This window comes from Zosterops lateralis, assembly GCF_965231275.1.
Source record: "Zosterops lateralis genome assembly, chromosome: 11".
NCBI classification, from domain to species: domain Eukaryota; kingdom Metazoa; phylum Chordata; class Aves; order Passeriformes; family Zosteropidae; genus Zosterops; species Zosterops lateralis.
The window spans coordinates 21407943-21432284 of NC_139771.1; the positions used below are offsets into that span (position 1 = coordinate 21407943).

Here is a 24342-nt window from a genome sequence, read left to right on the forward strand (position 1 = left end):
TGGGATATGGGGTGAATTTAGAGTTCCACTGGTGCTGCAGGGATCGTGGTTTGGATCATGGGATGGATCGTGGTTTGGATCAGGGGATGGATTGTGGTTTGCATCATGGGATGGATCATGGTTTGGATCATGGGATGGATCGTGGTTTGGATCATGGGATGGATCGTGGTTTGGATCATGGTTTGGATCATGGGATGGATCATGGTTTGGATCATGGGATGGATCATGGTTGGATCATGGGATGGATCATGGGATGGATCATGGTTTGGATCATGGGATGGATCGTGGTTTGGATCATGGTTTGGATCATGGGATGGATCATGGTTTGGATCATGGGATGGATCATGGTTGGATCATGGGATGGATCATGGGATGGATCATGGTTTGGATCATGGTTTGGATCATGGGATGGATCATGGGATGGATCATGGTTTGGATCATGGGATGGATCATGGGATGGATCATGGTTTGGATCATGGGATGGATCATGGTTTGGATCATGGGATGGATCATGGGATGGATCATGGTTTGGATCATGGTTTGGATCATGGTTTGGATCATGGGATGGATCATGGTTTGGATCATGGGATGGATCATGGGATGGATCATGGTTTGGATCATGGGACAGTTTGGGTTGGGAAAGGCCTTTGATGATCACCCAGTTCATCCTCCCCTGGCCCAGGCTGCTGGTGGGACAGAGTGTCCCAATCCCCTGAGCTCTGCTGGCTCCAGGACTGTGCTGTTCCTGTCCCTCAGGCTGGGGGACACTCTGAGCTCACCCAGATTGCCACCCCCATTTCCCAGAGCAGCTGCCCATCCCAATAAAACCCCATCACCAACCCTGTGTTCCTGTCCACAGGCAGATCCTGGCGGCCGCCAAGAGGGCGGATCAGGTGGGACATTTCCTCTGGGTGGGCTCCGACACCTGGGGCTCCAAGGTGAGCCCTCTGCTGCAGCAGGAGGACGTGGCCGAGGGAGCCATCACCATCCTGCCCAAGAGGGCCACCATCGAGGGTAAGAGCCTGTCCTGCCCCTCCTGCCTGTGCCCCACGAGGGTTTGGGGATAAAAAATTGGTATCCGGGGCTTGGGATTCATCTTCATCCCCTGATTGCTCCCTGGATGTCTGTAGCCCTGGTTTTGTGCCTGAGGTGTTTTGGTTTTCTGAAATTTTGGTTTTCTGAAATTTTGGTTTTCTGGAATTCTTTTCCCAGAAATTTTTTTGTAAACAAGAAAAGTGTTTTTGTAGCTGTCCCTTTGTTATTCATTCCTTTCCCCAGGAGGGACTTCTCCTTGCTGTCCCTCTGCTCTGACCAATGGGAGTGAAGAGGTTTGTCTTTGTGTCACCAATCACATTGGTCTGTGTGAAATGGGATAAAAGGGAGACACAGCCCAAGAATAACAGAGTCGCTTTCAGCCTCCTGAAGTCAGAGTCTGATGTCAGATGTCCCTGCTCCTGGTGTGGACCCTCCAGGCTGTTCCCCAGCCAGGAGCTGCCAGCAGCTGATTGTCAGAGACCTTTAAAGAAAAAAGGGACAAAAGTGTGTAGGACCAAATGAGGGGATTGGTTAATTCTGTTAATAGGGTAAAGAGATACCTTAATGAGAGGGTGGAGACAGATTTCAGGGCTTGGGAGGGTCTGACAGGGCTTTATCCATGGAAAGAAAATCCCAGCTGGTCTGAACTCTGGTGTGTGCACACAGGGAAGGAGCATCTCCAGTCATCCAGGTCTCCTCTCTGAGGCAGAGGAGAAGTTTCCTACTGAAGGGCTAAAATTTTTCATTTTTCAGTCAGTGGTTTCCATTCAAACTCAGCCTAACTTTTATTTCAGATCCAGCACTGCATTTATCCCTATTGCCTGTGTCCCTCAGAGATAACCACACTTGCACAGAAGTGTGTATGGAGAATTTTGGGCAACTTGTGTTGCTCAATCCCTTTGTTTCCCAACTTTCCTTCATGCTCTGAAGTGTTTGTTGTCTGATCTCTCCTCAATTCATTAATCCTGTTGTGGGTAAAGGTGGTTTAACACCCACCTGGACTCCTGTGGGCACCAGGGGGTTGGTCAGAGTCTGTTCTCTGCACCGAGCACAGAAACCCAACTGCTCTGCCCACATTAAAATGGGTTCTGGTGTCTTCACTCCCTGCAAAACCAAATATTTGCATTTTTTCCCGTGCCTGCACTCGCTGCTCATCAGTTATTCCTCTCAGGTAGATCATCTCTTTCATTCTTTTACATTTTTAACCCCCTGAGGCTCTCCTGGATGTTGTTTCTCCGTAAATACAGGAAGCTGACAGACAATGAAGTGGTTTGTTTCAGAAAACCAGGATATTTTAATAAGCTTTTCACGCTGCCTGTATTCATCCCTGAGGGTTTCTGACACGGCAACGAAAAATTCTGTCAACAGTACACAGGAACCAAAACTTTCCACGTTTGTTTGTTTTAAAACATTTCCCTTTTACGTTGCACATGAAACCCCTGCTGGGAGGCACGAGGGGTTTGAGGCAGTGACTGAGGATGGCACAGAGTGGGGGAGTTCAGGTGTGGAAACTCAGTTCAATCAGAGTTCTGAGCATCAGTGGATTTGGTGTGTCTGCAGAAAAAATGGGGTTTATTGAGCCTGCAAACATCTCCTTGGAGAACTGCCTGAAGTGGGCTGGAGGCATTTGGCACCACATGGGCTGGGGGGTTCTTGAGGTGCCTAAAAATCACATTTTGCCTGAAAAAAAAAGCAGACACACGTTTTGGGCTCTGTGTGCTCCTGCCTGGGCAGGAGTGGGAGCTGTGCCTGGGCAGGGCCAGGGCCAGGTGTCCCCGGGGCTGTCCCTGGCTGTCCCTGTCCCTGTCCCTGTCTGTCCCTGTGCCTGTCCCTGTGCCTGTCCCTGTCCCTGTCCCTGTGCCTGTCCCTGTCCTTGTCCCTGTCCCTGTCTGTCCCTGCGCCTGTCCCTGGTTGTCCCTGTGAGCAGGCTGGGGCTCAGAGCCCTGAGCAGGTCCCAGCCCAGCTCCTTTCCCTCCATCCTGGGCCTCCAGGGCAGGGCACAGCTCAGTTCCCACTGACAGCTCTGGGTTAGACTCATGAGTGAGGGGTTTGCCTTTTTTCACTCCTGAAAAGCATCTCTGCTTTTTTTTTTTTTTTTTTTTTTTTTTTTTTTTTCTTCTTCTTCTTCTTTTTTTCTTTTTTTCCCTTCCCTTTTATCCCTGTCTGAAGCAGTATTTGGAATATTTTGGGAGAAGCCTTGCTGGGAGCAGAGTGAGCACTGCAGCTCCTGTGCCTTCCCCTGGATCCTGACACTGCCACAGCAGAGGGAATAATGTCAATAGATGGTCAGGCAGGGGATCCTCAGCAAATCTGCACTAAAGTGGGTGTTCAAACTCAGGGGTGCAAGGCACACTCTGGGTTAGCAGGGTCTGTCTGCAGAGTTGAGTCATAAACCAAAACACTCATTGTACAGAATAAAAAAAAAATCATTTTTTATCATTTTTCAGAATATCCTTCAGCCCCAGCTGTGAGTTGAGTTGACAGTCCAGGTGTGAAGTGCAGCTGTGCTGTGGTTTCACTCCTCTGGGCTCAGGTACCAGCTGATGTTCCTGCTTTTCTGAAAGTGGGACAATCCCACAGCCTGGGATTCCAGAGGGGCCTGAAGTGTTTGGCTTTTTGTAGGATCAGATCCTCAGTTATTTGTCTTGGTACTTGATGCCACTCTTGGGACAGAATTTTCTGTGCCACAGTCCCATGGGGGGGATTTAGGAAATCATTAGATGAACTGAATTCATTCATCTTAAGTCAGTCTTAATATAGCCTGATTGTGTTTGATGTAATTATGCTGAAAGGATAAAGTTGCATTTTATTTGCATAATTGCAGCAGACAGGGAGCCAGAGGAGTGCACATGAAAGAGGAATCACTCCTTGGCAAGTTGGGAACACACTCCAGAGCCAGCCCAGCCAGGTACAGGGGGCTGGAAAGGCCTGGAGAGGCTTTCAGGGGGAAAAGAGGGGATTTTAGCTATTTATTGGTTTGTATTTATTGGTTTGTTTGTTCACAGAGCAGCAGGAGGTTGTGCCCTGGCCCTGGTGCTCTGAGCTCTCCCAGAGCTGACCCCAGAGGGGATTCCCAAACCTCATCCTGAGTCCCAAAACCTGTTTTCCTCCTCACCCGAGCTGTGAGGGACAAGGATCTCCTCTGCTCTCCCTTTCTCTCCTCCCCACACCTTTTCCTGTGCAGGTTTTATCAGGCTGGGAGCAGTTACAGTCACTGTCACTGAGCCCTCCAGAGCTCTGGGGTTTGCTCTGATGTTTTCCTTTGGAAGACTCTCCCTCACCTTCCCCAGGTGTGAGTGCTGTGCCTGCACAGGCAGCAGCTCCCAGGGAGAAATCCAGAGGATAACACAGAGATTTCATCTTAATTATTTACAAAGTCTGGCAAAAGCTTTGCTGATGTGGAGAAAAAAAACAACAGTCTTTGCTGTCTGAGAATTGATGCAGCTGAACAGTGGGATCCAAATAGATTTCAGATGGATGATGCAGCTCCAGAGGCTGTGGATGGGGCTGAGAGTGGAGTTTTCTCTGGGCAGGAGGGTTCAGGGACAGCTCAAACCCAGCCTGTGCATTAAAAACAATAAAAACTGCAAGTGCTGCAAACCAACAGAACCGGCCTTGGAATTTCCAGCTGTTTGTCTTCCGAAGACACGGTGAATCCTGCTTTGTTTTCCTGTCCAGCAAGAGCTGCTTTGCTCCTTCGTTCTTTGGGCAGCACAAAGTCAGGGAAAAGCAATGACGGAGCGGTGACTTCAGCAAAACTGAGAATTAAATCCTGTCCCTGTTCTGGAGCGTTTTACCCTCCCAGCCCCAGTGTGAGGAAGGGAAGGGGCTCAGGGTTCATTTTTCCCTGGAATATTCCCTGGGAATGACGCTGCCCAGAGCAATTCCTGCCTCTCCCTGGGGGCAGCAGGTGGATCTAGGATAACCATGCTGGTGAAACACTTCCCTTCAGCTTGTTCCCTTCGTTTCCAGCCTGGTGCAGGGCTGTCCCAGCTCTGTGCTGCTCCCCAGCCTTTGCTGTGCCCCTGGGGCAGGACCCGTGTGCTTTGGGCAGGAACTGGGGTGGAAGGATGTGGCTCCAGGGGTTGGATCTTTGGGGGCTGGAGCAGAGCCTGGGAACACCAAAGGGGAGGGAAAAGGCACAGGGGGTGCAGCCTGGGCCATCAGAGCCTTGGACCAGCGCTCCCAGATTGCTCACTCTCCATTCCTGCCCTGAATTCTCCTCTCATCCATCCCCCTGAGCTCTTTCCCTGTCCACTGCAGGGCTCCAGCCCTGCCCCTGTCCCTTTGTGTCCCTCTGTGTCCCTCCTTGTCCCCTGCAGGCTGTGGGGGACATGGGGCCAGCTCAGGGCTGTAAATGTGGCTGTGCAGGTGCCCAGTGTCCCCAGAGGGATCCTGTGGGAATGCTGGACACTGGGCCAGGAGAATTGCACATTCCCTGGGGAACTGCAGTGCTGAGCTTGATGGGGCAGGAGCTGCAGGAGGGGCCTCACAGGGACCCCTTTCCCACCTACTCAGGATATTCTGGGATTTTGGGGGATCCCCTGGCTGCTGTGTGGGGCTCAGCCCTGCAGTCCCCCCAGGCTTTGGGATGGTTTTAGAGGATTAAAGAGAATGATCAGCCCCTGCTCAGTGCAGGGCACAGCCCATAACCAGCAGGGCATGAACAAGAAATCCTGTCCCCAATGGGGCTTGAACCAAAGGCTGCTGCTGCTGCTTCCCTGCACAGAAATGAGGTGGGAAGCTCTAATTGGGCCATAAAGAACTGCTGTAAAATGGAGATTTAGGAGGTTTCTCTGGGGCTTTTGAGCTGAAATGAGCTGTTCCCTCAGCAGATGTGGCCCTGGCAGAGCCCAGGATCTGTGCTGGGACCCGGCTGCTGCTCAGTGTGGGGTTTGTTTATCTGGGTCTGTGCTCTGGGCTCTGCTCAGTGTGGGGTTTGTGTTCCCTGTCTGTGGTGGCCGTGTCCCCTCTGCAGTGTCACATCTGTGGTGGCTGTGTCCCCTCTGCACCTCTGGGTGAGGCACACACAGAGAAATCTGGGCAGTTTCAGGAGGTGAGCAGAGGTTTGCAAGGCTTGTCTGGGTTGTTTCCCTGTGGTTTTGTCTCCTGGTCTGTGCTGTTAAAGCTTCTCTGGTTACAGGCTTTGGAAAGGGTCAGTTTGGGAAATAATGCACAGAATATAATACACATAATGTCCTTAAATATGTCCCTAAAGGGACAGCCCCAGCATCTCCGGGTGTGAGACTGAGCCTCAGTGACACCCCCGGGGGTCCCTGCACGGGAACTGGGCTGTCCCTGCCTTTCCTCTGGATTCCCTTCCTGTGGGTGCTCACAGTGCTCATTGTGCAGAGCCCCCAGCCCCCTGTCAGGTCACAGAGTGTCCTGACGGGAGGGACCTGCCAGGATCCAGCCCCAAAGATCAAGAAATCCTTCTCATCTTCATGTTCAAGATCAGTTCTTTGTTTCTTAGTTTAATTACTGCATCCCATGGTATGAATTTCCAAGAAGGAGCATCCCAGGTGTGAAAGGATGAGCTGGTTTTTGGTGGCTTTGGGCACATTTATTGTACCAAAGGCAGGGAGAGGTGAGGCCCCAACAGCCAGGGCTGCTCTGCTGACTCTCACAGCAATTTCCATGGCCCAGCCCTGCTTCAGGAGTTTTTTTCCCATCCCTGACCAAGTTTGCACCGAGCACCTCATTTACACAGGGCCAGGTACAAATGATTCCCTCCAACGCCACAGAGAGTTCATTTTGTGGAATCAAATTGGTTTGCTTTATCTAAAGAACCTGAAATCTAAACCACACCTGAACTGGCTTTGACCTCCTCGGAATTTAAATGATATTTTTAGTCCTGGCAGTTATTTGAAATGCTGATGTGTCAGTCCCAAAGAGGGAATACTTGTCTCGAGTATTGCCACTTGAAATTTTGGGAAGCCACACAGATGTTCATCTCCTCATTATGGAAATAATGTATTTGGTTAATGTGTTGGTGTGGAGAGAGGGGAATACAAATTACCCTGAGACTGGAGAGCCTTTGAAAAGTTTCTTCATCTGAGGCAGCCTCAGCCTCCAGCATCCCTGACACTGCCTGGGACTGTCACCTACCTGGGGTGGCTTTGTCACCTCACCTGGGGTGGCTGTGTCACCTCACCTGGTGACATAAAAAAAGTCAAACGTGACACCACCTAAAATACCCCTTTGCACAGTTACAATCAGCAATTGTTGAAAAAGAAAACAACTGCAAAGCACTTTTATGGCATGCTGGAAGTTAATGAAATCATTTATTTTGTGGACTTTTTACTGAACAAGAAGGTCAAAAAAATATCTGTAGACTTTTTATCCCACCCCACAGTGTGTGGTTGAGCAACAGCACAAAATCTGCAGAGCTTTGCTGAACTCAAATTGATCCTGTGACTCCCCACCCGATGCTTTTATCCCAGATCTAATGCTGGTAAATGAAACTGCTTTGGGTTAAAGGCAGGAAAATTGGAGAAGTGTTTGAGGAGCTGCTTTCAGCTCATTTGGCATCAATAATTATAGCAGGGGCTGATTTGCTGTGTGGGTAAATAACCGGCTGTCAGGAGCGTGGACATCCCTGGGACTAAACGGGAGAATAAAAATATCACAACCTGATCAGATCCCCGCTGGAGTGAAATGGGGTCAATAAGTTGGATTTGCTCTCACCTGGGCTGGCAGGGAGAGGACTCGAGGCACACGGGAAATGCAGAGGGTCAATAACTCTGGGGTTTAATTGGGCCTAATGATTTTCCTTATTAAATAACCCCTGAGCCCTGGAGTCCCTTGTGACACATGGAAAGGGTTTGCAGCCTGTGCTGCTGAAATGGGAAAGCAGAGGTGGCACAGGTCACTGACACTGCTGCTGTGCCCCTGCTGGTGGCACTGGGGTGACAAACCATCCCTGTGCTCCTGCTGGGGGGGCTGGGAGCTGCCAGGGCTGTCACTGGTGCCACTGGTGTCACTGGTGTCACTGGAGTTACTGGTGTCACTGGTGCCACTGGTGTCACTGGTCTCACTGGTGTCACTCTGTCACTGGTGCCAGCCCAGCACTGGATCCCCTGATTTCATCTCCATTTTCACAGGGTGCTGCTTTTCCTGGGTGTCCCCTGCAGCCCATCCCTGTCCCTGGGTGTGCCCCTGATTGTCCTGGTGACAAACCCTGCTGCCAGGCCCCCCGTGTCCTGTCCCTGTCCTGTCCCTGTCCCTGTCCCTGTCCCTTTCCCCCTCCCTGCTCCCCCTTTTGTTTTCCTCTATCCCATCCCAATGTGGCTCGTGTACATATTTATCCTCTGGTGGGAAACAAATGAACCCTTTAGGTAGTATCATCTCTCCATGTGTAAAAATAATGATTTAATCAGATCACAGCGATTCGAAGTAATAAGAGATTCATTGTAATTTAGAAAAATCTCATAAAAGAACTATTTATATCTCTTAGAGATATTTGCTGAAAAAGTAATTTGCTAAAGTATGAAATATGGGGACAATTGGGGAACCACTAAATCTTGTCACAGCAGTGCAGTGCTTGGTCACGAACAGGGGTGAGGAGTCATCATTCCTGCTTTTGCAGTTAAACATCCAGCATTTTTTGTTGGATCATCTCATTCCCAGAGCCCCCGAACCCCAAAGTCCCCAGCCCAGCTCTGTGTGTCTCTGAGGGTCAGAAGGGGGAGGCTCAGGCTCAGGTTTGCCTTGTTCACCCTGAGTGTTCACGAGTCAGGTCCATTCCCAAAATCTGGGGAGCATTTGGGATTCCCCCTGGCACAGCTGGAGCTGCAGGAACATCCTGGCTGGGGCAATAATCCCTGCCAGTGTCCCAGGCCAGGCTGGACAGTGGGAGGTGCCCAGGGGTGACACTGGGTGGGAATTTGGCTCCTTCCAGCCCAGCCCATTCCAGGATTCTCATTCCCAGGCTGAGAGGGAAGGGAGGGCAGTGTCCAGGCTGGTGCCTCTGGAGGGGCTCTCCAGGACCTCTCCTGCCCACCCTGGGAGTGACCAGGGTTGTGTCCAGCCCTGAGCCCCATCCCGCTGTCCCCCACCCAATCGATGGAACAGAACGGTAAAAAATGTTCCCTTTTTACCAGGGATCCATATTCCTGCCTGCAAATGCAGAGGGGTCGTTAAACCAATCGATGGCAATGTTATTATTTGTTATTAAATCTGTAAAGGTTTGGAGTCATTCATATGGAATTCTATTCCAGTTTGATCAGGACCCATTGATTTTACATTATTAAGTTATGGAGCACTTTCCCCAGAGGTCGGTGAGTTTGGCTCGTGGGGAGAGTTTATTGCTGCTCTTTCCCAGCCTCGTGGACATTGTAGATCTCAGGACTGGATATCCCCTTTGAAATGCTCTTTTAATTAGGAGGAAAGCAAATATACACAGGTTTACAGGAGGAGGTTTAGGCTGTGTGTCCCCAAAACCTGACTGTGCTCTGGGTATTCTTCTGTCCCATCCATGAGAATATTTAAATAAAATTATTTTTATATTTAAATAAATATAAACTTCCTTAGGGAGTTTAATCCTGTAAATGGTGATCCCAGAATGGTTTGGGTAGAGAAATAGAGACTGCACAGAAACCTTCCTAAATCACTAATTTGTTATTAATTAGCTACAACAAGCATCCCAGGAGTTTTAACCAATTATTTACTCATTCTGTGGGAGGCTCAGCTCAGGATAAACAGGGCAGGGAGAGCTGGGGGGTCTCTGCCATCCCAGGGTCTCTCTTTTCCTGCAGTTTGATCCATTTTATTCTGGGAAGGTTTAATTCCATTTTATTCTGGGAAGGTTTCATTCCAAGCTGGAAAACCATGTGGAGCATCCCAGTGCTCAGTAAAACTGAGCAATCCAGCACTGAGGGTTTCTCCCAGCCCTTTTTGGTGCTTTTCTTGCATTTTTCCATGGGTTCCTTGCAGTCCTCCAGGCTGGGCTGAGGCTCTGGGCTTGGCCCCTCCTGTGCCTCTGCTGCAGGAGGGACCCACCTGTGATTTTAGTGAAATTAATAATTTGCTGGTGAGGCTGCAGGGAGAGCTGAGATCAGCTCTCAGCCTGTCCCTCTCAGCCAGGCCCCAGTGCTGGTGTTCCTGGAGCCTGGGAGGTGTGAGAAGAGCAGGCTGAGCCCTGGAAAAGGCAGGTCAGGGCTGGGTCAGTGGCACAGGGAGGAGAGGGACTGACCCCATTCCCAGCCTCCCTGCCAATTTGACAACAGCTGGCTTGGTGCTATTTTTATCCCCGGTGCAAGGGTTGCTAATTTAACAGTGCCAGATGGTTTTCCTTGACTCTGCTGCGTCCTGGGCTGGGCCAGCCCGTGTCCCTTCAGCCACCCACTGCAGGAGGGGAATCACTCCTGGGCTGCAGTGCCAGGAACGCTCCCCTTCCCATGGAATGTGTGTCTGCAGCCCTGCCCTGCCTGCAGGGCCATGGGGGCTGCAGCAGCACGGCTGGGATGGGCTCATTGCACCCTCCCCTGCAGGGCTCAGGAGAGGGAAAACCTCCTCAAAATGCAAATCTTGTTTGCCTGGGAAAACTCAAAGTGCAGTGGGGGAGTGACAGGATGTGAGTGTTGTGGGAGGGGGGTGCTGGCTGGGGCTTCCAGAGGGGATTTGTGTTTGTATTGGTGCTTCCAGAGGGGATTTGTATTGGTGATTCCAATTTGTATTGGTGGTTCCAGTGGAGATTTATATTTGTATTGGTAATTCCAGTGGAGATTTATATTTGTATTGGTAGTTCCAGAGAGGATTTGTATTTGTATTGGTGGTTCCAATAGGGATTTGTATTTGTACTGGTGGTTCCAATTTGTACTGGTGGTTCCAGTAGAGATTTATATTTGTATTGGTAGTTCCAGAGGGGATTGGTGTTTGTATTTCCAATTTGTAATTGTATTGGTGGTTCCAGTGGAAATTTATATTTGTATTGGTGGTTCCAGTGGAGATTTGTGTTTGTATTGGTGGTTCCAGAGGGGATTTGTGTGCACAGAGATTCAGGGAACACCTGGTGAGATGGAGCTGCTCCTCTGGACAGGGCAGGCCAGTAATAAAATCAGCTTTGAGCTCAGCCCAGTATCGGCTGCACCACCTCATTTATTCCCACCCTACTCTGGCACATCTCCAACCCACACTTTTCCCTTATAACTTCCTTTACACTGATCTGTGTTACATTTGTCTTGCCCAGGTTTATGCCTGGCAGTGAGAGTGGTTTATCCTGCAGGACGCAGCCGATGAGGAAACAGGGATTTTCCCTCTTCCCCCATGGACAGAGGCGTGTGCTGGTGCTGGGGGAGGCAGGAGGGCAGGGCTGTGCCCAGGGCACACAGGCAGGACCCAGCTGTGCCCTCTCCCCCCGCAGGCTTTGACACCTATTTCACCTCCCGCACCCTGGAGAACAACAGGAGGAACGTGTGGTTTGCAGAGTACTGGGAGGAGAACTTCAACTGCAAGCTGACCATCACTGGCTCCAAGAAGGAGGACACAGACCGTAAATGCACAGGTAATTAATTAATTAACCCATCCATCCTCCTGCCATGGGAATGTGGGGCCAGGAATGTTTTCATTGGAGTGAAGGGCAGCTGGAGGGGGTTGGTTTCTTTGTTTTAGATGGAGGGTGGAACAATTTAGGAAGGAATTGAGAGCAGTGGGGCCCTGGCACAGGGTGCCCAGAGCTCCCCCTGGATCTCAAGGACAGGCTGGAGCAGCCTGGGACAGTGGGAGGTGTCCCTGCCATGGCAGGGGTGGCACTGGATCATCTACAAGGTCCTTTTCAAGCCAAACCATCTGGGATTCCATGATTCCATCATCAGAACACCCTGGAGAACCTTGGGCAGGATGTGACACAGGAGAGGTGCTGTCCCTGCTGGTCCCCCCACCCTCCCCCAGCCCCTGCAGATCTCCCTGCAGCAGCTGGAATGTGCCATGTTCCATAATTGCCTTGAGCTGTGATCAGAGGAAACCAGTTCATGGCAGGATTTGTTTCACTTTGATTGAAAATTGATGAGAACTCCCATCCAGGGGAGTGTGGAGGGGTTTGTGTGCCCTGGAGAGAGCAGCTCAGTGCCCCTGACACAGATCCTGGTCCAGGGCAGTGTGGAGGGGTTTGTGTGCCCTAGAGGGAGCAGCTCAGTGCCCCTGACACAGATCCTGGTCCAGGGCAGTGTGGAGGGGTTTGGGCTGGACCATTTTTCAGTGTTTTCTGCGGTGAGCAGGAGGAATTTAAAGCTCATCTACTTTCCCCAAGGAATTCCCTGGGGATTGCTGGGTGGTGTTGAGATAAAGGATTCTGTCACTGCAGAGCTGTCCCTGGACCCTGGAGGGCTTTGCCAGGTGGCAGAGCAGGGATTTCACTGCACAGAGCCCTCGGTGCACCCTCTGCTCCTCCAAGTGACAATATTTACCTTGGCACATCTGTGGCGGTTCTGGAGCTCTGGTTCTCAGCTCCTTTCACATCTTACATGGAGAAGCCTTCAGACTTCTCACCTGAGGGGGCATCCAGGGGGTATCTCAGAGCCCTGGGGACAGGGACGTGTCTGTGGAGGGGGGATGGCTGTCCCAGGCCCCAGGCAGGGCTGTGTGATGCTGCTGGGACTGGAGGAACACTGGATATTTATTTTCCTGCCAGCGCTTCCCCACCTGCAGAATTCCCCACCTCGTGCAAAGAAGAGCTGCCTGCTTGATACCGTGAGCATTCCACAATCTTTAAATTAAATCTCTTGTTAATGATGACTATCACTGGGTTCTCAGCAGCACCATTGTGCTGAGGCCCTTTGAAAACTCTTTAATTCTCCAGCAGCTGAAGCGGCGTCTGAACTCATCTGGTGCCGGTGGAGTGGGATTTTGATGTCTGTCTGTGTGAATTACACACCATAAAAATGGTCCTGGAGATGATATTTATTCACCCTAATATATCCCCTCTGTGGTGTGGAGATAACAGCGAGTGCAGAGGGATGAGCTGAAGGAGAGGCACCAGGAGCAGGGGCCGAGAGGGGATGGTGTGTTGGAGTCCAGGGCATCCCCTGGGATGAGCTGGGACCTGGGAAAGGGAATTTGAGCCCTGGGCAGGGGGTGTGGAGCTGCTCCAGGGGGTTTGGAGACCTTGGCACAGCCCAGGAAAACACTGGGTTTGATCTTTGCCCATGGGAGAAACTTCCAACACTGAGAGAGGAATTGCAAATCACCAGGAAGTGAAAACAGTAGTTTAGCTCAGCACAGGATGGAAAATTCAGTAGTTTGGGGGTTCATAGAATAGAGGTAAATGGGGGACAGGATGGTGGGATTTGGGTGGTGCCTCGTGTCCCTCTCCTTCTCCCCCGCCCTCCATCCCCTGGGGTGGTGATGGCACAGGGCAGTGACAGTGGGTTGGGTCAGAGCAGAAATGACCCTTTTAGTGTGAGCCCTGGGCATTGGTGTGAAATTGTAAATACCCCACCCGTGGTTATCTGTATAAATGTGAGGTGACCCCATCGGGGGCCGTCCCCTCATGTCCCAGCCCTGCCCAGACCTCGGCTGGGAGAGAGAAAACTCTGAGATGTCAAATAATACACAATGGAGGAGTGTGAGCAGGAGCTCTCAGAGCTGTATTTCACCCCTGTCATCTGGAGGAGATGGAACAAGTGGGATTCTTTCTCTGCATTCTCAGCTTTGGAGCTTTTTTTCCCTGCCTTTGTTGGACGTGCCTGGAGCTGCTCCGTCTCTCAGGAATCTCAGGGATGATGAGCACTCCAGCCTCAAGTAGGAAGTGGAGGGGCTTAAACTGTTTGTCATCACCTTCAAATAGATCCTTCAGAGGCAAAAAAATTCTCGAGTCAGTAAACTGCCTTTGTGTTCCCTTCTCCTGCCATCCCGAAATATTCCCCACAATAATGTTGAAGTTGGAATTAAAGTTGTGCCCATCACTTTTGGTTTATTCCTGCCTCGAAATGGACTCTGGGCCTGATTTGCTGCTCACTGCAACAGCAGGAGGGTGACACAAACTGGGGGGAACAATGTCCAGCCAGGCCTTGTAATTTGGATATTTCCTGGGTTTTTTTTGAAGTCTGGAGAATATTTGGCCCATGTAAATCACAATATTTGCTCTTCAGGTTTGGGTCAAACTTCTCATTGCAATAGAATCTCTTTAGGAGGTGGCTCAGGCTGTGTTTTGGTGAAGGACAAAATCCAGACATGTTTGGGGTGAGCAGTTACATCTGTCTCCACATCTGGCTTTACTGTGCACGGTTCCTGATGGTTCATACCCAGCTGAGTGGCTGCCCCAGCACAGGGAAACATCCTTATCCTTGGAAATTCTATCAGGATTTAAAAATCTATTATTTTCATGTCTGGACACTGTTCCATTGCTCTCAGGTTTTCTCAGGTGTGTTTTGCCTGGGTTCCTCTCACAGATCTCTTCCCTGCTGAAGGTTTTCCTCCTGCTGTGTGTGTGCCCAGCCTGTTTCTGGAACTTGCTGTGGCTTATCAGTGTTTGTGTGCAGCATTCCCATCCCAGATCCCCTCCCCTGGCTCCCGTTCCTGCTGCATTGCTCATCTGCTTACAGAGCTGAAACCACTTAAAAGCCTTTTCCTTCTCAGGGCTTGAGATCCTGATAAGTTCTGTAATCAATGAGAGGGAGAGAATAATGAAAAGGATCCTGCTGGAACGTCACCAGCTGGAAACTCACTGTTTCTGCTCAGCTGTTTGCAGGATTTCAGAGGAGCTGAGATGGAAAACTCAATGAGGGGTTTGGGTGCCTCAACATCATGGAATCATGGAATGGGTTGGGCTGGATGTGACCTCAGAGCCCGCCCAGGGCCACCCCTGCCATGGCAGGGACACCTCCCACTGTCCTAGGCTGGCCCTGGGCACTGCCAGGGATCCAGTGACAGTGTGAGGGAAAAGAAATAAATCCTGTTCCTGATTCTCAGCCTGCAGCACCTCGTTCCAAATCCTGCTTGGTTTGCCTGGACAAACACAGAGCCCCCCTGGCCTGTCCAGGTGACAGAAAAGCACAAAGGCCACTGTGGCTGTGGCCACCAGGGCACCCCTTTGGCTGCAGCCTGAGGGCCAGAGAGGGGTTAAGGCACGAACCTGAAACTTCAAATGTGCCTGGCTTTAAATGTTCTTCTGCTTCAAATCCGGGCTGGGGGTCTGGGGTGTCCCTGGGGTGTCCCTGGGGTGTCCCTGTGGCTTGGGGGGTCCCATTGGTGAGCAGGGCAGGATTTGTTCCTCCGAATTGTGGAGAGCAACTGGCAGAAGTGTGGCTGGTTCTGGTAGCCATGGCAGAGGTTTGGCTGTGTTTTAATTGATGAGGTTTCATTGATGAGGTTTCATGGCACTGGTTGAGGTTGTGGCTCTTCCAGCGGTCCTGGAGAGGCTCTGCGGGTGTTTTGGAGCCTTGAGGGCACTGTCTCCACGTGTCCCCACTGAGTGTCCCCTGTGTCCCCACCGAGTGTCCCCGTGTCCCCGCAGGGCAGGAGCGCATCGGGAAGGACTCTCACTACGAGCAGGAGGGGAAGGTGCAGTTTGTGATCGATGCCGTGTACGCCATGGCCCACGCCCTGCACCACATGAACCGCGACCTGTGCGCCGACAGCGCCGGGCTGTGCCCCGAGATGGAGCACGCGGGGGGCAAGAGGCTGCTCAAGTACATCCGGAGCGTCAACTTCAACGGTGAGGCTGGCACCTGTCACCTCCGACTGCCCTGTCACCTCTGACTGCCCTGTCACCTACCAACCCCCCTTGTCACCCACTGACCCTCCTTGTCACCTACTGACACCCTGTCACCTCTGACTGTCCTGTCACCTACCAACTCTCCTTGTCACCTCTGACTGTCCTGTCACCTACCGACCCCCCTTGTCACCTACTGACCCCCCTTGGTCACCTACTGACCCACCTTTGTCACCCACTGACGCCTCCTTATCACCTACTGACACCTTTCACCTGCTGAGCCCCCTTTGTCATCAACTGAACCCCATTGTCACCTACTGACCCTCCTCAGTCACTCACTGACACCTCCATCCCCTAATGACCCCCCTGTCCCCTGCTGACCCCCTTGTCACCTACTGACCTCCCTTTGTCACCTGCTGACCCCCATGATGGAGCTGGGGCTTGGGCAGGGCTCTGGTGCGTGTGGATCCCTGTTCAGGGTTCCAGGGGACCTGTGCTTGGTCTGAGGGTGGGACAGGGGGAGTTTTGTGCAGCCAGAGCTTGGGATCCTCTTGGTTTGGACCAGCTCTCCTCAGCCCTGGGCAGCTGGGACCATCCTGCTGCTCCTGCCATGGGCTGGGACCATCCTGGTGCTCCTGCCCTGAGCTGGGACCATCCTGGTGCTCCTGCCCTGAGCTGGGACCATCCTGGTGCTCCTGCCATGGGCTGAGACCATCCTGCCCTGGGCTGGGACCACCCTGCCATGGGCTGGGACCATCCTGCCCTGAGCTGGGACCATCCTGCTGCTCCTGCCCTGAGCTGGGACCATCCTGCCCTGAGCTGGGACCATCCTGCCCTGGGCTGGGACCACCCTGCCCAGAGCTGGGACCATCCTGCCCTGAGCTGGGACCATCCTGCCCTGAGCTGGGACCACCCTGCCCAGAGCTGGGACCATCCTGCCCTGAGCTGGGACCACCCTGCTGGCCCTCCTTAGGGCTTTGCCCTCCTTGCAGAGGTGCTGCCATCAGTGCAGCCAGGGCTGGAGCCAGGCTGTGATGAAGAGAGGCTGGTCTGAGTGAAGAGCTCAGTGTGCAGTTTGTGATCATCGCTGCCTGAAGAACAAAAGGCCCAAAACGTGGAAAAGTTTAAACCTCAAGTGCTCAGGCAGTGAAATTCTGGGAGTTCAGCTGTGTTTTTTCCAGTGAAGAGCTGAAGATGCTGTTCACAGGGGCCCCTTGGGTGCCTCAAACTGGCAGGGACGTGCCCTGGGTGACAAACACCTTGGCTGGTGACACCTGTGTGCCTGCTGTCCTCCTCTCCATAATTCACTTCTCATCTTGCAGTGATTAAGAGATGGAAACCCTGCAAATGCAGTCAGATTGTGTCTGGCTTTGAGGGCTTCCTGCAGGTGTCGAGTGCCCTGTGTCTGTGTGGGGAGCAGGCAGCTCCTTTGTTGGGAACTGAATTCAATTGTCACAGCTCTGCACGAGCAAGGCTCTGCAGCCTGGAGACTGACACGGCTCCTGAGCTCCTCACTCTGCTCAGCAAAATCTGGGAAATCTTAATAGCCAGGAAATAAATCCTAAACTATCAAAACCCAGTGAAATAAGGACAGGGTTTAATGATGGGAAGATCAGGGGTTATTTCTGAGGCGCCTGTTTCCTCTCTGCGGTGAGGTTTCCATCCATCACCTTCTATTAATTCCCTGATTTGATGAGAGCAGCCTGGCTGCTCTGGGGAGCTGCAGGGATGTGAGCAGGGCTGGCAGGGCCTGCAGACAGGTGGCACAGAGAGGCCTCCAGAGCCAGCCCAGGTTAAGGAGGGCTGGCCCTGCTGAGCACAGCCTTGGCTGCAGCAGTCACTGAGCCAGGAGAGGGGACACTGTGGGGCTGTTCATGACACTCACACCAGGTTGGAGGTGAGCAAAAAAAGAGACAGTTTATTATGATTTGCGGCTTAAATAGGATTTGGAATTTGATCAAGGATTGGGAGATGAGAGGACCCCCTCTCTGACCCCAGTGGTCAAACGAGCAGTCCACCACTTGTCCTTCCCCCTGGAAAAAATGTCGTTCACAAAAACATCAATCTTTGTTTATGTTTAAGTGGTGAGAAAGCTCCAGTAGAACGAGAAACAATCAGAAGGCTGAAGATGAGGGTGACAACACTGTGCCTGCCCCGTGCCCCGAGGGGAGCAGCCTCCCACCCCCAGAGCTGCTCCTGGATCCAGGGCTGCTCCCAGCCCTGAGCAGGGGCTGCTCTGCCTGCCCCGGGTGGGCTCCCAGGGCTGTGCCCTTGGGGTCTCTGCAGTCACCCCCCACAGTGCTGGGCAGCCCTGGGTGGCTCTTCTGGGGGGTTTGGGCTGCTGTCCCCATGGAGGTGGCTGTCGTTGTGTGTCCCCAGGGTTTGTCCCACACTGACTGTGACACTGGTGTCCATCCTCCCCTCTCCCTCCTGAGGAGCAGCCCAGGACCTTTCCCTGTGCCCTGGGCAATCCTCACAGTGTCTGTTGCATTTTGGGAGCCTCACCTGAGCTCCTGCTGTCCCAGGTGTCCCTTTCCTGTCAGCTGTGACAGAGCTGAGCCGAACTCACCCTGAGCAGCCCTGAGAGTCCTGATTAGCCAAATCCCATTTAGCCCTTTGCTGCCTTTCCCGAGGAGCTGAGGAATTACAGCCATCGCTCCTGATTCACTCTATAAGTGTTTCCACTCAAATGTATTCTGCCTGCATGAATCTGTAATGACAATTAAATATCTGCCTGGTGCTCAGAAGGAGCCGGCGAGGAGAGATTTCAGTGGGAGATTTTCTGTACCAGCCTCTGAACTGAATTTGTATCTGATCTCAGAGGATTGTAGGAGAGACAGGAAACAATTTACCAGGCCTAGAATGGAGACTATGCTAATTCACTCCTTCAAATCTTTTTTTTTTTTTTTTTTTTTTTTTTTTTTTTTTTTTTTTTTTTTCACTCCCTGGAATTCAATGAAGAATGGGAATCATGAAGAAAACGATAATCTTAAAGTTCAGTGCTACAACAGGAGAGATTTTTCATTGCTTTAGGGAAAAAAAAGTTCCACAGGAGGAGGAAGCTTTGAATATAGATATGCTGGAGGATTGTCATAATCTTCAATCTTGACACAACATTACCCTACCCTACTGAAACCTATTTTAATATGTCTGGAAATAAATGTCACCCTGGAAGGTTGTTCCTGGAGCTCTGAGGAAACGAGGCTCTGCTTCTCTCCTCCTGGGGAGGTTCCCAGCCAGGGCTGGGTGGTGAAAATGCAGGTTAAAGAGCTGAGAGGGCAGGCTCAGAGGTCAGGGCTGTGCCAGCACAGGAGGGGCTGGGGGTTCTCTCACCCTGCACTGTCCTGTGTTTGTCACTTCAGCACATGGTAAATGGAATTAACTCAGGGTCCTGCTCTGGTCCTGCCTAAGGCACTCCTGTGGCACAGAGACCAAATCAGGGAATGCACAAGGAATGCTCTGCCCAGACCAGGGAGTGCACAGGGAATTCTCTGCCCAGATCAGAGAGTGCACAAGGAATTCTCTTCCCAGACCAGGAAATGCACAAAGAATTCTCTTCCAGATCAGGGAGTGCACAGGGAATGCCCTGCCCAGACCAGGAAGTGCACAGGGAATTAATGCTGTGCCCAGATCAGGCAGTGCACAAGGAATTCTCTCCCTGAGCCTTCCCCTTCCTCCCACCCCAGTGGTGACGATGACGATGATGATGATGATGACGGAGTGAACACTCTGTGGAGGAGGGAGCTATTTCTGGATGCCAGTCAAGACTCACTAGACCCGGGCTGACTCCTGCCAGCAGCATCCCTCAGCAGCAGATGGAACATTTTCTGCAGGGGGGAAGCAGCATTTGGAGGCTCCATTCACTGGAGAAGTTTCCACTGGAGAACTCCCTGAGGGCAGGAAGGGAGGGAGGGAGGCTGCAGGGCAGGAGGAAAAACCTTCTGATATTCCTGGTTGGGCAGAGGGGGGTGAGGTGAGGACTTGCTGTGTGTGCTGTAAGCAGAGATAATGGATCTGTGGGATTGTGGGTGACAGCAGTGTCCCCAGGTGTCCTGTTTGGGTTCCTGGGGGATGCATGGTCTTTCCTGAGCAGACAAAAGCTTTGCTAAAGCTTTGCTGTTGGGTGGTTGGATTTTGTCTGGTTTCCTTCCCCCAGGCAGTGCTGGCACCCCAGTGATGTTCAACAAGAACGGGGACGCCCCGGGGCGCTACGACATCTTCCAGTTCCACAGCAGCAACACCAGCACGCCCGGGTACCGCCTGGTGGGCCAGTGGACTGACGACCTGCAGCTCAACGTGAGTCCCTCTGCCTCGGCTGGGGGCACCCAGCGCTGCAAAACCCAGCAGGGCCCTTGGTATTGAATCTCAGCTCCATGGTGGGGGTATTGCACAGTATTTCCTAAAAACTTTGCAGGGATCTCTGCTATTTCCTAAAACTCAGCAGGGTCCCTTGGTATTGTCTCACAGCTCCATAGCAGGGGTATTGCGTATTATTTCCTAAAAACTCAGCAGGGTCCTTTGGTATTGAATCACAGCTCCATAGTGGGGTCATTGCACAGTATTTCCTAAAAACTCAGCAGAATCCTTTGCTATATCCTCACAACTCCATAGTGGGGTATTGCACGTTATCTCCTTAAAACTTTGCAGGGATCTCTGCTATTTCCTAAAACTCAGCAGGGTCCTTTGGTATTGAATCTCAGCTCCATAGCAGGGTCATTGCACAGTATTTCCTAGAAACTCAGCAGGATCCTTTGCTATTTCCTTGCAGTTCCACAGTGGGGTCATTGCACATTATTTCCTAAAAACTTAGCAGGATCTTTGCTATTTCCCCACAGTTCCATAGTGGGGTTTTGCATGTTATTTCCTAAAGACTTACCAGAGATCTCTGCTATTTCCTTGCAGTGGGGTTTTTGCACAGTATTTCCTAAAAACTCAGCAAGGTCTTTACTATTTCCTCACAGCTCCATAGCATGGTCATTGCACATTATTCCCTAAAAACTCAGCAGGGACCTTTACTATTTCCTCACAGCTCTGTAGTGGGGTTATTGCACATTATCTCCTCAGAACTTAGCAGGGATCTCTGCTATTTCCTCGCAGTGGGATTTTTGCACATTATTTCCTAAAAACTTAACAGGGTCTTTACTATTTCCTAAAAACTTAGCAGGATCTATTTCCTCACAGCTCCACAGCAGAGTCATTGGACATTATTTCCTAAAAACTCAGCAGGGACCTTTACTGTTTCCTCACAGCTCCACAGCAGGGTCATTGGATGTTGTCTCCTTCTTCCCTGTCCTGCAACCTTCCCCCTGTTCCCAGAGAGCCAGAGCTCCTCAGGCTAACAGAGACATCAAGTGCTCATGCAAATTTTATTCCTTGTGCTGTCTGCAGTCCCCAGCTGCCAGCCCGGGAAATGAAGCTGTGATTTGTTGTGCTTTGGAACCACTGGGCTTTCATTTGCAGATGCTTTGCAGCTTTTTTTTTTTTTTTTCTTCTTGTCTTTGGAAAGCTGGAGCGAGATGGTTTTTTTTGGAGTGAGTCACTTTTCCAGCGGTGGTTTTGATCCCTGTGGGTGAGGTGGCCTTTTCTGGGGTGGTGCCTAAAGGAAAACAGGCACCAGGAGCAGGTGCTCAAATGCACTTTGATGTTTCCCAGGGAAAAAAAAACAGGATTGGTGGGTGGGAAAGCTGTAGACTGTGTCAGCCTCACCCCTGTGAGCCTGGCCTGGGACCTCACTGACACAGGGGTGACACAGAGGTGACACAGGAGTGACCCAGGGGTGACACAGGAGTGACACAGGAGTGACACAGGTGTGACACAGGAGTGACCCAGGAGTGACCCAGGAGTGACCCAGGTGTGACACAGAGGTGACACAGGAGCGACACAGGAGCGACACAGGAGTGACCTAGGTGTGACCCAGGTGTGACACAGGTGTGACCCAGGAGTGACACAGGAGTGACACAGGAGTGACCTAGGTGTGACCCAGGTGTGACACAGGTGTGACCCAGGGGTGACACAGGTGTGACACAGGTGTGACCCAGGGGTGACACAGGTGTGACACAGGGGTGACACAGGAGTGACACAGGAGTGACCTAGGTGTGACCCAGGTGTGACACAGGTGTGACACAGGAGTGACCCAGGTGTGACACAGGGGTGACCCAGGTGTGACACAGGGGTGACACAGGTGTGACCCAGGTGTGACACAGGTGTGACACAGGAGTGACCCAGGTGTGACACAGGGGTGACACAGGAGTGACACAGGGGTGACACAGGTGTGACCCAGGTGTGACACAGGTGTGACACAGGAGTGACCCAGGTGTGACACAGGAGTGACACAGGAGTGACACAGGAGTGACCCAGGTGTGACACAGGTGTGACACAGGAGTGACCCAGGGGTGACACAGGTGTGACACAGGGGTGACACAGGAGTGACACAGGAGTGACCCAGGTGTGACACAGGTGTGACACAGGGGTGACACAGGGGTGACCCAGGTGTGACACAGGGGTGACACAGGAGTGACACAGGTGTGACACAGGAGTGACCCAGGGGTGACACAGGAGTGACACAGGGGTGACACAGGTGTGACACAGAGGTGACACAGGAGTGACACAGGAGTGACCCAGGGGTGACACAGGTGTGACACAGGGGTGACACAGGAGTGACACAGGAGTGACCCAGGTGTGACACAGGTGTGACACAGGGGTGACACAGGGGTGACCCAGGTGTGACACAGGGGTGACACAGGAGTGACACAGGTGTGACACAGGAGTGACCCAGGGGTGACACAGGTGTGACACAGGGGTGACACAGGTGTGACACAGAGGTGACACAGAGGTGACACAGAGGTGACACAGGTGTGACACAGGGGTGACACAGGTGTGACACAGAGGTGACACAGGTGTGACACAGAGGTGACACAGAGGTGACACAGGTGTGACACAGGGGTGACACAGGTGTGACACAGGGGTGACACAGGTGTGACCCAGGTGTCACCAAGGGTCCTCTCTTGGAGCCTGATCACAAACAATATTTTACTCTCCTCAAACCTTGGCTCATTTTTATCTCCTGCTCATGATTTGCTCTTTCAGTGCTTTTCGACTTTTGATGTTCTATATAAGGAAACCTACATTCACTCGCAATTTACAGTTCTTTTAGCAAAAAAAAAAAAAAAAAATTAATATTTTATCAAGCAAATCCTCCTCTATGTAAACTGCACATCCTGATTCATTAAAATTTAAAGCCAAATTAAGGGAACTTGATTTGTATTCCTGTTGTTGTGTTAAATGTTTCCATAAAAAGAATTCTCTCCTCACCCTTGTGGCCTCATGGCCACAGGGTCATATCAGCAGTGGAGATTCTCTCACTGACTTCCCTTCTGATCACCCAAGTGTCCTAGTTTCTCTCACAAATATATATAAAAGAGAGTCCCTTTTGTATTATTGGATTATTTCTTACAATAACAAAGACAATGGTGGAGTTTAGAGAAGTCAGGGATTCCTGGAAATAACCAAAATAAACACCATTAAATACATCCCAGGGAAAACTGCCAGGGGATGTGATTTGTCTTCAGTAATTATTGTGGCAATAACTCTTCAGGGGACATTTCCCCAGCTCTTATTTCTTAAATACAACCCAGGAGGGGAAGGCAAAGGGTGTTTGGTGCAAGTGTTAGAGTTTGGCAGCGGCTGCAGTGGGGCTTTGTTTGTCACCCTGGGCAGTCCTGGTCACTTCTGTGTGGCTGAGTTTCCTGGGAATGGGCAAAGCTGCTCAAGGTAAGGACCCTGCAGACCCCAGGGGCAGGAGGGGAATAACTGCAGGAGACCAAGAAGGTGAGTAAAGATTTTCTTCTTTATCATCGTCCTCATTCCAAGCAGGAGCAGAAGGGTTTTGCACTTGGGTTCCTCTGGCAGGGCTGCTGCTGTTCAGGCTGGTGTGGTGCCCTCAGCAAAGCTCATCCTCCCTTTGGTGGTGTTTTTTGGGGTGTGGGGGGCACAGCCTGCATTCATCTGGAACCAGATTTTTCCTGTTAGAGTGCAGAGGAGCTCCTGGTGCAGTTTCCTCTCTCTTGCTCATGTTAGCAGACAGACTGAGGGGAGCTTTAGCAACTCACCTGGAACTCCTCAAATCTGCTCTGATTTCTGCTTTCAACCCTGGGCTGATGAATTACCTGGGACTGTCTGTATCTCAGGTCAGGTAACAAAACACTTGATGCCTTTTCACTGCAGCAAACCTGGGACACAACAGTTTGTGTGAGGGCAGTGCAATCCCCCCATTTCCTCCTCTCTGCCTGGCAGCAATCCCAGGGCAGGGCTCTGGAGCAGTCCTGGCTCCATTCAGGTGTCTGTGCAGGGATAAAACTGATCCCCGGGCACAGCTGGGGCTGCTCTGTGCCTGGGGGAGCAGGGGGGACAGAAAGTCTTGTTTGGAAGAAGTGACATCCCTGAGCTCAGGGTTTGGGGATGGGGAGAGCTGGGGGTCAGTGCTGGCTCTGGAGCAGGGGGAGCCTTTAGTGGCAGGACAGGGACAGGGACAGCAGGGACAGGGACAGCAGCAGGGACAGGGATGGGACAGGGACAGGGACAGCAGGGACAGGGACAGGAACAGGGATGGAACAGAGAGAGGGACAGCAGCAGGGACAGGGATGGGACAGGGACAGGGA

At 51.7% G+C, this 24342-nt stretch overlaps 1 protein-coding gene across 1 annotated transcript in view; it reads left to right on the plus strand.

The window, feature by feature from the left end:
* Positions 1-24342, plus strand: part of GRM7 (glutamate metabotropic receptor 7) — a gene marked incomplete at both ends in the record, with an annotated part of 164494 nt that overhangs the window by 104047 nt on the left and 36105 nt on the right. Inside the window, 4 exons of the mRNA XM_083869703.1 lie at positions 860-1014; positions 11399-11539; positions 15488-15688; positions 19842-19981. Coding sequence (XP_083725829.1) covers positions 860-1014; positions 11399-11539; positions 15488-15688; positions 19842-19981 — 637 coding nt within the window. The remainder of the gene's footprint in view (positions 1-859; positions 1015-11398; positions 11540-15487; positions 15689-19841; positions 19982-24342) is intronic.